The 17,092-nt window shown below is 44.2% G+C and overlaps 1 protein-coding gene across 3 annotated transcripts in view; it reads right to left on the reverse strand.

Moving 5' to 3' along the window:
* Nucleotides 1-17,092, reverse strand: part of LOC118288230 (glutamate receptor ionotropic, NMDA 2B) — a 108,225-nt gene that overhangs the window by 11,357 nt on the left and 79,776 nt on the right. For all 3 annotated transcript variants that reach the window (XM_047327946.1, XM_035614086.2, XM_035614090.2), the window contains 8 exons: nt 14,392-14,597; nt 13,833-14,004; nt 9,838-9,991; nt 8,776-8,901; nt 5,866-6,095; nt 5,564-5,724; nt 4,787-4,974; nt 411-649 (listed from right to left, as the gene is read on the reverse strand). In XM_047327946.1, the coding sequence (XP_047183902.1) occupies nt 411-649; nt 4,787-4,974; nt 5,564-5,724; nt 5,866-6,095; nt 8,776-8,901; nt 9,838-9,991; nt 13,833-14,004; nt 14,392-14,597 (1,476 nt within the window). The remainder of the gene's footprint in view (nt 1-410; nt 650-4,786; nt 4,975-5,563; nt 5,725-5,865; nt 6,096-8,775; nt 8,902-9,837; nt 9,992-13,832; nt 14,005-14,391; nt 14,598-17,092) is intronic.

Genomic DNA, 17,092 nt, shown 5'->3' on the forward strand with positions numbered 1-17,092 from the left:
CTCGGGTGCAAAGCAAAAACTCACAACTTTCCAAAAGTTAGCACCCTTGGTTTTAACTTTGGCAAAGACGACAGAGGAAGTTGTTGTTTATTTATATCAGCCGCCGCACAATTTGGAAAGAGCGCCAGGTAGCAGAGTGTGATACTATTTGGCGTATGCTTGCTGTTGATGCTTGGAAACAAAAACGCAAGGTGTGAAAAGTGTCAGCTCGGGTGTGCTGGCTCTGCCTTGAACAGACTATTGGCAATCTGAATCTGTCGATCAGAACATTTTGGAAAAAGTACAAGCCGTGGGTCTCCTGGTAAATATGCTCCTTTCTGTGTTTGATGGTACTACATCAATCCACTACAGATGGATACATCGCCTTAAAGTTTATACAACAAAAACGGAATTCTCTTGCAATTTCTCACCCTGCTAATGGAGAAGACGAAGCCGGGCTGGCCGGAGCAGACACCCATGAAGCAGAAGCGAAGCTGCCAGTAGAACCAGTGCTCACAGATGAAGGTGATGAGCGACAGAGCCATGGCGGCACCGAGCATGTAGAAGACGCCGGCCATGTTGTCAATGTCCAGCTGGCTGGACATCACCTCGTTCTTCTCGTGGTGGCAGATCCCGGTAAGCCACAGGGACTCCAGCTCCTCCATCTCACCTAGATGGAGGAAATGTAATGACACAGCAGGGAGGGGGGTGACGGAGGATGAAGCGAGAAGCAAAGGAGGCAGCGAGAGGTGGAGGAGATTGAAGAAAGGAGGGAGGGTAAAGAGATGCGTTAAGAGGGGAATGGAAGCATGGAAGGAATTGTTTCCCCATGCAGAGATGGACACAAGAAGAAAAGGAGACAGAGGATAGGGGCCCGATGATGACACGATGAGAATTGTTTTCATAATTAGTATGGTTATTGAAACAAAGAAAGGAGTGTGAAAAAAGTGGGATGGAATGTTAAAATATAAAGTAGAAAGGAGGAAATGATGGGGTGTGGGTATTGGAGGACACGAGGGGATGGAAGGGTGATGCAAGAGAAGAAGAGGGAAAATGGCGGGCAGCGGTCAGGGGAGTCAGAAGTTAAATACAGCTCTGAGTTTCGCAGTAGGCTTCACAGCCGATACGTACATGCCATTGGTCACATGCTAATTTTCACCGATCTGATTTGCACTAATCTCCGCAAATAATTGTGTATAGGATTTTTGCATGTAAATAAAGCGCGTGGATCTATGCAAATCGTGGAAAACAAGTGTTTGCATGTGTGTGCGCGCGCGGCTGCCCATGCGTCTGGTGCCGGTCCCTGAGCTTCTGGTCTCTTTGTGGATCACCTTCTGTTTCATCACGAGTTGTTCTCTATCAAAGCCGACTGTGGCAGGACAAGTGTTGCTTAATTAATCATACATTCAGCCGCTGTCGCTGCGTGTCAGCATGACTCTTGCACCGGAGCACTGGCTGGCCTCTGAGCAACAACACGGAGCTCCGCGGCATACAAAGTCAGACGGAGCCACCGGACACGCGCGCGCGCACACACACACACACACACATGCACAGACACAGTCATGCGACGGCCCCAGTTCATATCTGCTGATAAATGATGACAAAAAACATTCTGAAGTGCCCCTAGAGTATTTTTTTTTGTTTGTTGTTTATTGGACATTTGAAAGTGGAACGTAAGAGCAAACATGGTGTGAAGAAAACTGTCCCTGACTGGGTGTGAATCAAGGACTTCACAGTTACACACTGTGCTTGGGACTTCGAGGAAGGAAAAAGTGACTGTCAATACATTTTACATTACAGTTACTAACTATGCGGGATTTTTTGCAAAGCAACCACAACAATGTTTTTGATACTACAGGTCTACAAAAACCTGCAACAACTAGTCACACAAACGAAAACTTAGTCTCAACTACTTTTCTATGCAAATAGGCATTGTAATAACATTAACCATGAGTTCTCAGACTATGAAACTGAGGCAGCTAAATGGAAGCCAGCCATTGTTCATTTTATTATTTACACCTGTGCTTTTACTACATGTTCAAATAGTACCTGTGGGAAAAGACCAATATAACAAAAATAAGGAGGTAATTAAACATGATGCTTTGTTTTTGTCCTTGAGATGTTTATTTTAATTTAATCTCAAGAAAGACTGAAGTTAAATTTCAATGTTTAGGGGAGGAAAATTGAGTTTGAGTCATTTAACCTACTTTATTTCTGGGATAAAACAACTTTCACAATTGTGTGACTGTAAAGCAATAGTTTAATATATACATTTTTGAAATACCCAAATATGTGTTCGGGAAAGTCATAACACAATACCTCTTCTTTTCCGTATAAAGCTACAGCAGTTTATTAGCGTAGCTTAGCACAGACTGGAAATATGGAGAACACAGCTAAGTGGTGGAAACAAAAAACTTCCTAGCACCTTCAAATTAATGAAATATTTTCCTTTGTTTAATCCTGAAGTTTAAAAATAACCATTTGATATTTTACGATTGGTTATGTGCCAAGCTATTTGTTCGCAGCAACTTCATTTTGACCAAATAATGCACATGGAATAAAAGTGCACTGGGAGATTCAACTGGGAGAGTGAATGTGACTATTAAATAGTACAGACTGACAGTTGTAGTTCATTGTAAATTTTCTATCCCAATTAATCTTTACTACCATTTATATTCTTTCCTGTTTTCATCTTCTTACCTCTTCTCACTTTGCATAGTCTATTATGCAAAAGTATTAAAACACATCAATTCGCTACGGCAAAAATGGTCTAGAGTCAGAAGTCATTAAACTCAGCCTCACGACTTGAGAACTTTCCATCCAACAGCTCATTAGAAAATCCCTGATCAAAAGTGCAGTTTCTTGACATGACATCTGTGATATATTTTTTGCTCACGCCTGCGTCAAACTACCCAGACTCCCTTCCAGCCTTCGTATCGGGGCCAATGGGCTGTCCACGTGGGTCTGATCGCTTTCTAGGCCACCAGGAGGGGAGTGGATGCTGAGGCGTGGCAAAGTGACATTGAAACCCTGAGAGGTGCGAAACAGGGCCGCTTGGTTTGTGCTGTTGCAGTGGAACAGCGGGTGTTACTGTGAGCCGATCCCTGTTGAGTATCTGTAATATTTTAGAAAGTAATCTTGAATCAATAAGTCTGAATCCATACAAACACACAACAATCGTACTGAATTGTATGTAGGTTGATTAAAAATAAACCTGTTTCAGAAAGAGTCAGAATCTCTATGTTGCCCTCTCTCTCTCTTTCTTTCTTTCTCTCTCACACGCACGCACGCACGTACGCGCACGCACGCACGCACACGCACGCTCGCACACGCACACACACACCCCACTCTTGCTCATACACATAGGCACTCTTTTTCAGAGGCCTGACCCATATTCTCACACACACACACACGCTGACACAAACACACAGACACACGCGGTGTCGAAATACACCAGGAGCAATGCTGGCACCCCTAACTGGGACACAGTATAGTGGCCCCTGGAGGGCCCTTGGTTCAGGATGCACACAACAGGCTGGACCATTCCCAAATAAACTAGCTACAACACACACACACACAACTATAGAAAGACATGCGCACACACGCACACACACATGCACACACCAAACTTCCATTACATTTCCCATTCTGAATTGAGCTGTAGATCAAAACGGGACATTGTGAAATTAGACTGTTAAGGTCAATAAAAGGAGCCGTTGTCTGGGACACTGACTTTTATTTACGACGAGGAGTTTTTGCTTGAAGACCATAAAGCGTGTGCTATACGGATTGGGAGTAGACATTTTCAACACTTTTAATTTCCTTCCCTTCTCGTTCTGATATTCTGCGGAGATCCAGCTAGAGCTGGACAGAAATGAAGTGCAGTTCAAAAGAGCAAGCCCCAGAGAGCTTGGACAGTCTCCCATAAAAAACAAGCGTGACCATAAAGCATAGGGCCCCCATGGTGCAGCTAAACTTCACCTTATATTTCTAGCAGTACCTTTTCTCTCTGTAACTTATGTATGAGAGTGTGGGATTACTGTACATTCCACCTGCAGAACCAATCCGACACTAAAAGTGTGGTTCGGACACTAGCAAGTGTCCTCTGGGTTGGGAGGGTTTGGGTCAATTATTATTTTCATTATTATGATTTATTATTAAATATAAATTGTATTCATATAGCACTAACATGCAGCTCAACGTACTTTACATGAAACAGGAAAACATGAAATAGAACAGAAGCTTTAAAAAAATAACTGTTTCTATACTATTGTGTAAATATAATAAAAGTTAAAAGTTTTAAGCTGTTTTGAAACATGTCAACGGTTTTATTATTGTGATGCTTGGTGGAAAATAATACAATAAATGTTGGAATTTATATATATATATAACGCTTTTCTAGACTTATAGACGACTCAAAGCACTTTACAGGTCTTGTGTCTCAAGTGTCTTGCCCAAGGGAACATCGGCATGCAAACTGGGGGAAGCTGGGATCAAACCGCCGACCCTTGGGTTAGTGTACGACTGACTCTACCTCCTGAGTCACAGCCGCCCCCAAAATAAGACCACAAACAAGACGGACATATCCTTTAATGTTTGCTGTTTGATTGTCAGTCAGAGATTATGCTCTGGTTCCTTCCCTGATAAAGTAAAGAGTAATCTCAGTGTCTATCTGGTGCATCTTTGAGTAATTAAACATACAAGTCATTGCATCAACAGTATGCACAACAGTGTGAGCTCGCAGAGTGCGTTAAACTGTGCAGGATCTATGAATAAAACAGGGGAGGAAACAAGCCCGCTGTCTCACCGTCTCCGAAGAGCTGCAGGATGGCCAGGTCCACGTGTCTCTTCCAGAGCGACTCCTTCTGGATGGCGATGCCGTATCCCGTGGTGGCAAAGATGTAGCCGCTACCAATGGTCACCAGCTTGCAGCCCTCATCCCTGCCGGCCATGTAGTTCAGTACGGCTGCGTCATAAATGAAAGCGTCTAGTTTGCTAATGAAAAAGAGAGAGAGGGAGAGGGAGAGAGAGAGAGAGAGAGAGAGAGAGAGAGAGATAGGTTACAATTAATTAGCACTTAGGAGTCAGACATCACTGCTACAACATTTCCAATTAACCTGCTAAATAGCACTAAGCTGCTGATAAGTGTAATAGACTTCCACTTGGTTTGCCAAAGGCTGGAGCTGGCACACACACTGGCGAAAAGACACACTCGGTGAAAACTGAAGAGGGGGAGAAAAAGTATTATTGGAGTCTTTCAGCTGCAGTGTGTTTAGACATGAAGACAGGTAAGAAAGACACAAACAAGGCACTGACGCACTGACTTTTTAAAAACACTTTCTTCCAAAAGCTGCTCCAATGAAACGGAAACAAAACCTTCAACTTGGCCAGAAGCCAAAACATTAACATGAACCAAATTACATTTTCTTATCTCAATATATTAATTAGAGATTTACATTTAAGACTTTGATATTTTGTTTCATTTTGTCATGAAAGTCTTTTTGCCCAGTCTTTGGATTGACACTGTTTTTTTTCAAGCTGAACTAAATTAACAACAGTTCTACTTTAGTGCGCAGGTCCTCACCCAGCCTTGAGACTCTGCAATGCCTCGTTGACGTTTCTCTGATGGAACTTTGTCATGTAGCCGTGCATCTCTGGATAGTTGTTCCTGATGTTCCTCTCCGTGCTCCCGTTCGGGACAGTGCCAAACCGGAACGGAGGCGAGAAGTCATTGGGACTCTGGAACTGAACACGGAAGACAGGAGCAATTGGCAAGGAGACATGTACGAACATCTTCTTAACAAGTTTGAGACACAGATGAAAAAAATAAGACGTGGAGATTAGAGAGGAGTGGCTCATGATCAGAAAGAAAAGCTGCCATCATACCTTTTTGTCTGAGAGACCAGTTACTTGGTCCACGTATTCCTCCTGGATCATGAAGGCAGCCAGGTTGGCAGTGTAAGAGGCCAGGAAGATGACAGCGAAGAAGGCCCACACTGACACCATGATCTTACTCGTGGTGCCTTTGGGGTTCTGCACCGGCACGGAGTTGTTGAAGACCAGACCCCACAGCAGCCAGATGGCCTTACCGATGGTGAAGGATGGACCGTGAGGCTCTGGAGGTGACACAGTCATGGTTAAAGGATACGTGCCGGCAGCTCAGCCTCGGTTTATAAACCACTGCGCGGGACACACAGTTGTTCCGCTTCAGGCGAGCGGGGATTTATTAGGATTTGCTGAATATCCCTGAATATTCTCTCACTGGTCTAAGTTGGAATAACTTTGGAGGTCACTTGACCTTTTCTCGAGCCCCATCATCACATTTCCGTTTCAAATGTTTCCGGTACTTTGGTTTGTAACAAACTACCTTCAAAACTAATGACTTTCCCATCAGGCTGTTGCTGTTCCTTTTGACAGCATGTCAGCATGGCCTTTGTGACCAGAGCACCATGCTTGTGTCCCAACATGGCTGTAAACGCATGTCTTGTTGTCAGTTGCCAGTTTATTAGGTCCACAGGTCCACCGAGCCAAAACGAATGCAGGCTAGTGAACTCATCCTGCGATAAATCTGAGGAAGTTCTTGTAATGTTCAGCTTTGCTTTTACCTCTTAGAGAGATATTGATTCAACTGTATGACATTGGTTTGTGAAGATGTTAAAATGTGTCACATTATACAGATATGTTTGTTTCATTTAGCAATGGGGTGGACAAAATAATAGAAACACAACCCAATTCAAAAGAATCACAAACTGAAGCCTCCAAAATGATCCTACAGTTTAATCAACACCTCTATAAAACAGATTCATTTTATAAACTGGTGACTGTAGATATACAGAAATGTGATCAGTAATCAATACATTTTCAATCTTTTTAAATTAGTTAGGAACTCTATGGCTTCCATTCACCCATGAGCTGACAGAATATCATTCTGGCCATTATGCTGCGGTAAGCAGTTGGTTCATAATCTTTGTGTGGGTACGTGTGTTAAGCTGAAAGAGTGCAAGCATGTGGGTGTGCATTGTTGCATGAGGCTTTTGTTCGTGGAAAAACTAACTTCATCGTGCCAAACATCTCCCGTGTTAAGTTTGCAATGAATCGGGTAAAAGGCTTCACAAATCTGCAGTCAAGCCATTTATACGTTATTGCGCCGGATCCTTTGAGCCCAAACTTCGACCTGCACTCTTCGTGATACCGAGCTCCCACTGCGCTACAAGCAGATAAAACAAGGAGGCACACAGAAGAGAACAGTGCTTTAGGGAGGACTACAGCTTCCTCACAACATGATGAAGGATGAGAGAAATTAAGAAGAAACAAAAAAGATAACCATTGTCTATATATAGTCATGTCAGAGCAGTGGGAAAAAAAAATAATATATATATATATATATATTTTTGGCTAGGGAGATCTAACAAAAAACTAGTGCCTTGCTCTCAGAGATGACACGTGGTTTTGAGAAAGGAATGCAAATTAATAGTCCGGTGTGAAGGACGCAGCACAAGTTGTGTGTTGAAACCAAAGCTGTGAGACACAACCTGCAAAATATTTATTTTATTTTCTAAGAGAGCAGCGTGGAGAAGGAGGAAGAAAAGGATGGAGTCACTGGGTCAGTGAGGACGTTTTGTTTTTATGTGGAGGCTGAACATACTGTTTGACAGAGTCTGAGTCTCCATTGTACAAATTGTACAAGATGATGGAGAGCGGTAGTTCATTCCTAGTTGGAACCTTACTTGTCAAACACTCTGTCACTGAAGGACTTTAATTGCCCGATGCCATGTTCTATATATACTTTGTATCCTTATTCACAAACTTGAAAGTTGGCTAGGATGAAAGCATCTTGTGGATTCATCTGAACATTAAAATTCGGTGCACAGAAAGCACTTGGCTCAATCGGGATCCACATTTCAACCATCAGATTTTTTTCTTTGCCAAAACTGTTGAACTGCTTTCATGTACTGCTGCTAGTCTCACATCCAAGACTTTCAAGTGGGCTGTTAAGCATCCTCCCATTACAAAGCTATTCAGAAAACCTGAAATCTCGAAAATCTTAGAAAAGAGAACCCAACTGGCAACTGAGAGCCGTTTCTTGAGCGTAAATAACCCACCAACATCCAGGTTATTATCCTTTCATTTATCAACTTTGAGCAAATGGTGAAAAGAGGATCCCAAAAGAAAGTGAAGCGTTATTTCAGGTGTTTGTTTGGTTAGTATTTGTGTTAAATGTGTGATTTTCAGACCTCACTATTCATCAGAAGAGAGCCCTGTCTCCGACACAATATGCTCTTACAGTATTTACTTACTTAATTGGCTTCGCTACAAATGTTGGATTAAAGGTGGGGGGTGGTTGGGGCATAAAAAGCATCAGACTCTTTCAATATTTCCCAAACACCTTGATCTGATGATCATTAAGTGCAGTGTCATTTCGCTGTCATTACATCTCCTACAAAATGGTTTCCACACTGCAAATGACTTATCTTTAAATACATTTTCGCAAAATGGAATACAGTCAATAACAAAAGTCTAACTTAAATTCTCTCAAAAAGTAAAACTTCAAGCACATGTTGCAAAGGTGTTATTTCACTGCTATATTCCACCTGAGCGTGCCCTCGCATCTGGTGTGTTGTGAGCGAAAACGAGTGAGAGATGAGGGCGGCAACGCGGCTGAAAGGCTGGAAGAGAAAAGTGTCTGCATTTATTTGCATTTATATCCTAAAACAGCGGCCCAGGTACCATGCCTGTGTCCATGTGTGTGTGTCTGTGCGCGTGTGATTTAGTGTGTGGTGAACTCAGGCCTCTCACCTCTGCCGTCAGCCAGACACCGGTTGTAGCCCACAGGGCTGAGGTACTCGAATATAAACACAGCCATTGCTGACACCAGCAACAGCATCACAAACATCATCACCCACACATCCGCACTGAAGGGCTCTGGAGAGAAGAGAGAGGGAAGAGAGGAGAGGGAGAGATGAAGGGAGATGAGGGAGAGGGGGGATTGTGGGGAGGGAGCGTGGACAGACAGAGATAAGGAGAATAAAAGGGGGGAAAAGGGTTGTAAAGGGGAAGAAGACGGGGAAAAACAAGGGACATCAGGATAGAGGGAGGAAGGGGGGGGGCGAGGGCGGCAGGGAGAAAGAGAGGAAGAGAAAATGAAGCGATAAAGAGAGAGAGAGCAGGCGAGAGAGATATGCAAATGCAGCACGCCAGATTGAGAGGAGGAAGAGTCAGAAATGGAGTAGGAGTAGGATATATGAGAGGGCAAAGAGACAGGGAGCAGAGGAGAGAATAAACAAACAGTTAGCCATATTATCATGTACTGCTGTCGGCCTGCTCGTGGCACGAATGCATTAAAACCAGGCTCTAATCAGCTCAGTGTGTCCACTAAATAACTTTTAGAGGTGGAGGATGGATGTCAACCTGAAAATTACCAGAAAAAAAGATCCATCCAACACTGAGTCCTTCAGGAGAGATCATAAAAGGACAAATGCAATCAAACACCATTAGGCATCGAAATAATTCCAAGGAATCTTTGACACCAATCTGAAAAGTGAGTGAAACTGACCAAAAATGGGTTGCGATGCGGCTCAATGTACTGGACATGTGTATATAACCAGGAAGAGGAGGCCAAATACTGATTAGGGATTAAACAGCTACTGTAATAACTGATGACTTTATATTTGACAAATACTCCGCAGAAAAGATGACAATCGTTTAAGACAGAGTAAGATTACATAGTTTCTGTGTTTTATGTTACCTCACAGTTACAATACTGATTAAAATGTCAAAACGTTGCCTCCAGGCTCTTCCCTCCACACATCTCTGCCACCATCCTCCAGTTTTTGACCGTTGGCCCGCTGTGTTCCTCACCTAAGAAGGCCGAGGGTGAAACAGTGCCGTTGCTACGGGAGACCATGACGCTGATGCCCGTCTCGATGAAGGGGACGGAGAAGTCGATGACCTCCGACCTCTCCTCGTTGATGGTCAAGGAGCCGACGGCCATGTGGGCGTTTTTCAACACCACCTAGGCAGGAGGCGGAAAAAAAAGAAAGAAAGAAAAACATTCAAACATCCATCCATCAAAAAGCAATCCGCTGAAGCGCTGTATGTTAATGAAGGGAGTGATCTTTAAAGGAAAGATTAGTCCTAAAACTTCAGCTTTTCCCTGAGGGGGGATATGTCTTTTGGACTGTGGCAACAAATAAAATGCAGTCAACATAGTCAAGAATAGCTTGTAGTAAAACAAAACAGCATAAAAATAGCATATCACAGACATCGGTTCCTTTGAAGGGAATTGTGCAGTCTGTCTAAATGTGGGTGATTCATGTTAATAAATCTGATATAGACAAAGGTGGACAGCCTTACATTAGTCATCAACTTCTAAAGGGCAAACGTAGCTGAAAAATCCCTTTTGTGATGCCCCCCGGCATTTCTCCGGTCCATTTCTCCTTTCACCAGATGAATAACTGAATAAACGTGAGTGAGCCTCTTGGCAGAAATGTTTTCAGCAATCAAATTAAGAGTTAAATATCAGGTTTTTATTGTCAGGCCTTGTAATCCATGAGCAATAACTTCTGTCCAAGACACACCACTTAACACTGATGTTCGGCAATCACACTGACAGAATCTATTGTGCAGTAGAAGGAGCTGACGTCGTCATTCATCAACTGACCACAACGCAATTCAGCAACAGGTCTGCTGTGAGTAAAAGGGGAAAAGTTCTACCGCAGTTGTTCTCGCCTTCTCCATGTATGTAATGTGCAGCAGATTCAGGTCATCTCAGGCTCTCTGTCTCTCACTCTCTCTCTCTCTTAGCTGTCATAGGGTATTTTGGAAGATGTTGGAAATCAAATTGGACATAGTAGCAGATGGGACAGGTTGAGGGAAAGGTGACAAAATTATTAGAATTTGCAAAGTGAGGCAAAAAAAAACACACACACACACACACACACACACACACACACACACACACACACACACACACACACACACACACACACACACACACACACACACACACACACACACACACACACACACACACACACACACACACACACACACACACACAGGTCAGGGTGGACGCTCGTGATGCTCACCAGGGGAAGGAAAGAGGGAGAAAGACAAAAAGAGAGAGGAAGAAACTGGGTTACCGCTGTGGGTCATGGCTGCTTGAAATAGCCGCCCCATTGCCTCTCCTCCCCTCTACCTGCCTCTCCTCCCTTCAGCGCCTCGGCACAGGTAATATATTTAGTCCCACATTTTACAGCCCTACAGCACACAGGGGTAAAGTGGGACGAGACTGTCTCACTGAGTTAATAAGGGGTGTGTGACTCAAAGTATGTGCTTCGCTGTGAGAGAGAGAGCGCATGTGTGTGTGTGTGTGTGTGTGTGTGTGTGTGTGTGTGTGTGTGTGTGTGTGTGTGTGTGTGTGTGTGTGAGTGTGTGTTTGTGTGCGAGTCATAAAGGGAGAAAAAGAGAAAAGAGCGAACACTTTTTCTTCACCTGTGAAGTGGACCTTTACAGGGAGAATATTACACATCTACTCTGCGCATTATCTGCAAGTGTCTGTGTGTCTGCCTGTGAGTGTCTGTGTGTCTATTGTGTGTGGGTTTGCAACTTTTCAATCTCGTTTGTTCCGTGAGCATGTAAGCACGAATGTGAGTGCACGCGCATGTGAATATGAGAACGTCTCCCCAGGGAAGACAACGAGTCCATCCAGCAGTGTACTCACTACCTCTCCCTCTTTCTCCGTTCACTCTCTCCATCTCCCTCCTACGACTTGTTCTCTCCACGTTATGAAAGTGACCCATGTGGGTGTTACTGAGAATGAGTGAGCGAGGATTTGTGTGTGCGTGTGTGCCGGTGTCTTTATATGACTGCTAGCGAGGCTAAACTCATGTAATCAAGTATATTGCCTCTAATATTCTAGATTAGTAGCATTAGGGTTAGCAAAAGTCAGTGCAGCCCAATGAAATCTGACAATGTCAGAATTGAGTTAGGGTAAAATATGTTCATTGATTTTTTTTTTCTTTTTTCTTTTTGATCTTTTGTCATTTCAAGCTGCGGCAAATTGCGTAAAGGCCCTCAGTGTTCTCGCTGAGTGTTCAGGAGTTTGCCGAAGCACGTCCTGGTATGTGTGTGTGTGTGTGTGTGTGTGTGTGTGTGTCAGCATCGGTCTGGGTCTTGCTCCATTAAGAGTGCGAGATAGACTGTGGTTTTGGCTTTGTTCCAACATGGTTTTATTAGATAAAGTGGATATGGATGAATTAGGATAAAGTGTGTGTGTGAGAGAGATGAACTGATTCATGAGTGAGGCCTCTCTATGTGCTCATATGGAAACAGTCAGGACGTGTATCCCTGTGTGTGTCCATGTGTGTGCCTCCATGCACATATTCTCGTATTCCTGTTGTCATCCATGCACACGTGTGTGTGCGTGTGCGTGTGTCTGTGTCTGTGTGAGAGAGATGAGTACCCCCATCTCTCCTCCTAATGACCATTCATCTGTAGAGGTGAAAAGGAGACGGCACATTACGGCGCTTTAAGTCACTGTGATAAAAAATTTTTTGAAAGGTGACAACACTTATTGCTCAGAGTCCAACCCACTAAAGACGCTGCCTGACTGGCAACATCACTTAAGTGGCTTTACGTAATAGATTAAACGGAATAGCAAATGTTTTGCATTGAGAAATTTGACACATCATCTTGCCTGTGACGTGTGAAGGTTATTCATTCTCACAAAAAAGTCAAGTCAAGTTCACGGAGATGGAGCATGTTTTCAACCTGTGACCTTTGAGGTGCTATCGATCCGTTTGCCTTTCCCCTTCATTAACAAAAGCCAAAGTCAGACAGCGCGAGTGCAGCTCGCGGGCTGTAAGTATGAGTACTAACAAAGACCTTATCTCAGGACCAATGTCGATCACAGAACGTTGAAAGCTCAAAGTGAATAGTTGCATCTGACTGAACTGTACACGGCCATGGGTGAGGCGCTTGGTCCCGTGTGACATCAATGTTGGGAGAGTTGACCCGGAAAGGAAAGCTCATAAAGTAAAGGTATGAAAACACACTTCAAAGAGGAAATGAAGCCTTCAGGGCTGCTCCTAAATATAGCACAGGTCAACGGGCCGCACACTGTAACTCTCTCTCCCCTGGGATCTCTTCCTCACTCTCTTCACTCACCTTGGCAGTAAATTCCAAAGCGTCTGAATGTGATAAACTCTCAGCAGGGTTAATCAAACCTGACCAAAATTAACCCAATTTGCTTTTTTTCCATGCCATTTCCCCAAAATGTTTTCAAATCTCACTCTCAACTTTTGCACCACACTTGACACCTCTGCACTAAAGCCCCATTTCATTTTTCTGTGCTGACGTCAAACAGAGGGAAAGAAGCCATTCTCCTCTCCTTACCTGATTTTTTGCCAAATATGCAGATGTCTTTCTTCAGGCAAGTCACGCAGCCACTCTGAAGGCCCCAACTGTTTTTAAATCACCCTTTAAGCAGCAGTCACGTCGGTAATCATAAGATGGCGTTGCAAGGTAGGAGTTATGTGCAGTCTTCATTCGCACACTTTGCCAACAATTTACTAAAGAGATTTTCAAATAATTCATACATCCATGACCGCGACGAGGCACAGAGAGGCTTTATCTGTTGTCCTGTGAAATCTGCTTTCCGCTGACTGAACATCGAAAGTAGTGGATGGTGAGAGTTTCAGATTTGGCCACTTATTATTTTCTAGTCAGGTTGTTTCAGCTGCACGGACACATATTGTACATAACAGGCCGTTACTGAGAGAGTGAGGTGCAAAAAAAAAAAGACGCAGGAGACACAAGATGAACAAATAGACAGACGTGTGTCATCTCCTCACCTCCCCCACCATGCCATTCCAGGTCCCGTTGATTTTCTTGCCATGTTTGCCATTGGTGACCAGGTAAAGGTCGTAGGTGAACTTGACAGTCTTTGCAATCTTCTTCAAGATGTCAATGCAGAAACCCTTACAGCAACGCTTGATGTAGATCCCAGAATCCTTCGTCTGATTCCTGCGTAGACGGACAGAAGGAGAAATGGATCAAAGGTACTCAAAAATATTTGATTCTTTCTGAACTTAATTGTGATCTGGTGCATACTGATGAAGTGTTAACTGTGTAAAGCTGCCGTGGGAAATGAACATCATTTAAATGACACAATTTAGGCACTTGCCTTGTCATTTCTTCTGTGGTCATTGGCACAGAACAGGTAAATCTATGAGCCACTGTGGCAGATGGCCAGAATAAAAACAGTCTATCAATAGGTACTGTTGAATACGCACAAATTTATTCAACATAAAACTGGGGTTTGTCTCATCTTGTCATGAATTCCTATTCCTGTTTCAAGGGCACTTTTTAGATTCTGACACTGATTGGGTGTATCTGAGCTTCGAGTCTCACAGTGTCTTGATCTGTTTCCGGCAGGGCACAGTGTTCCTCATGCAGGTCCCGCTAAGCGGATCCACGTCTTCCACAATGACAAACGGAGCCTCCTCCAATGTCACGATGGACAGGTGGTCATCCTCCCTGGTTGCTGCCCCATACAGTTCAAAGCGCGGCCACACATGGTACTTCATGGACAGGGAACCATTCTCCCATTTGCCCACCTGGAGAGAGAGAGAGAGAGACAGCAAACAAGATATACATGATTTTATTGCTCATGTATGTTATGCTCTTAATTTTTTTTACCACTGGGTTAACGGCAGTTATGGAGATGATTGACTGTAACAGTAACACACATACATGACATGGATCGCTGGGCAGGAAGCCCATTCAAAAATGAATTCCACACTGAAAAGACTGCAAACATTTGCCAATGTTCGTATATCTGTTTGCAAAAATGTGGGTTATTTGCTTAATTTTCTAGTTGCGATTAGTCCATCTGCCAATAAAACAACAATACGGCATGAGAGGAGAGGAGAGGAGAGGATGGGGACCCAGTGTAGAGAATGAGAGCAAGGTTAACATGAAGGACAAGACTGAAATGGGGGAAAGAGCAGAATTCAGATCAGTAGGAGAGGGTGGAAAAGAAACTGCTAGACAGCGAAGTGGATGGAGAGATTAAAGGAATAAAAGAGATATATGAGGAAGACCTCGATTGGCAGAGAGACAGAGAGAGACACTGTGCGACAGAGAAAGAAAGCCATAGATGAAGCTCATTCAGATTCCGAATGCTGGCTCTTCTGCGGATGAGTGTCCAGCTCTAAGTCTGGAGGCCCCTCCGGCCCTTGTGCCTCCACTGAATAGGTGTCATCAATGAGTCGAATTCCGCCCTAGATGCTGGTCACATGGAAACGTACCTGAAGACTGGCCTGCGCCTTTGCCCATAGGTCACTTTGTATGCGCGGAAATGGATATGGATCATCAGTTAATTGGACATGCTATGATAAGAGACAGGGAAGGACAGGGAGCCGTGGCTCAAGTGTGTAAACTCAGGCTTGCACACTCGTTAAATATGTAAATGCGCGCGCACACACACACACACACACACACACACACACACACACACACACACACACACACACACACACACACACACACACACACACACACACACACACACACACACACACACACACACACACACACACACACACACACACACACACACACACACACACACACACACACACACACCAGGCACCAGGGAACACAACCTTGGCGAGGCTGCCTGGAGTGGACAAGCTGAGCCTGTGTATCCCTTGGGCACAATGCAGGCTGCAGCCTTCTCCTAGCTGCACAAAAGCAAGAAAGTGATAGGGAGACAGACAGGGATGGAGAGAAGGAGCGACAGAGAGAGACAGAAGCAGTGGGGACGCGGAGAGCAAAGGGTTCAAATCAGCCTGGAGGGTAGGTAAACGGGACTGGACACTACAGAGTCTTCGCACTACTTCAAAGGTGTGGTGGAAGGAGGGTTGTAGGAGCTGGAACTCATTAGGATCCAAGAAAAGTGGTTCAGCTGGAAGTCAAGCTAAGAATTAAACATGAGCTAGGGAGCGAGAGGAGGAGAGAGAGAGAGAGAGGGGGGGGGGACAGGAGGGGAGCGATTCACCTTGTTCTCTGATCAGAGGACAGAATATAGATTAGAGAGGCAGAAGAAAGAGAGAAATAGGGAGAATAGCGAACAGGACGAGTCCGAGGAGTCGCCCGCAGGACACGCAGACAATGGGGGAGGGAGCATCAGGGAAACTAGGAGGCATTGCCGGCGACTTTGCGAGTGGTGAAGTGCATCAGGTTCATTTAAGGTTGTCGGTTCAGTGTGACTCAGGATAACTGTCGACCGATCTTCACTGCTGTCCCGCCTCCTCTGCCAGGGAGTTTTGAACTGATTCACTGTTTTCAATCCAGATTTGTTTGACCCTCATTCCTTTGTTGAACGGTCGCTGAGCACAAACAGTCTGACTGTCATTCATGTAGTTATATGTACATTCATCTTCAAAGAGATGTGGCTGACCATATTTGGCAACCTGCGGGCGATTCTGAAGCGAGCGTGTATGTGCACAAACAGGTGGATGCAGAACAGGCCGGATTTGTTATTGACGTTCGCGTGAAGGTGAGAATTTGCTCTGCGTATGATTTAATAAATGAGGAACCCTAACGTGGCTCATCAGGATTCAGCTGCCATCTAAAACCTTGAGGTCCTGTGGCATTAACTTCTTCCGAGTCTCCCTGGACTACAAATTCTCTGATAACTGCATCGCTGCTTGTCAACGCCGCAGCATTACTCGCCCGCTGGCTGAAAGTCGAACGGTGGCAATTTCAGCACACTCAAACACAAAAGATCTGTCGTCCACTCACAATTACTCCGAGAGGCTGCACGTCTGATCATTCTCAGAGAGATGCTAATATGCAGAAATCTTATAATACACCTCTCTTTTTAAAACATTTGGCAGTACACTAATGTGATGAGGTGGTAAGATTAAGATGAACAATGTGCACAGTATCACATGGCCACTGATGAGATTTCTACTTCACGTGCTAGTTATGAACTCTATGCAGTCAAATTAATTTGAAAAGAAATAAATTTGTCTTTTATTTTTTGGGGGAGTTTTTAGGCAGATAAACACACCCACAAAAGAAAGATGATTTTGTTAAAGCAGTA

This window comes from Scophthalmus maximus, chromosome 17, assembly GCF_022379125.1.
Source record: "Scophthalmus maximus strain ysfricsl-2021 chromosome 17, ASM2237912v1, whole genome shotgun sequence".
Taxonomy (NCBI): Eukaryota; Metazoa; Chordata; class Actinopteri; order Pleuronectiformes; family Scophthalmidae; genus Scophthalmus; species Scophthalmus maximus.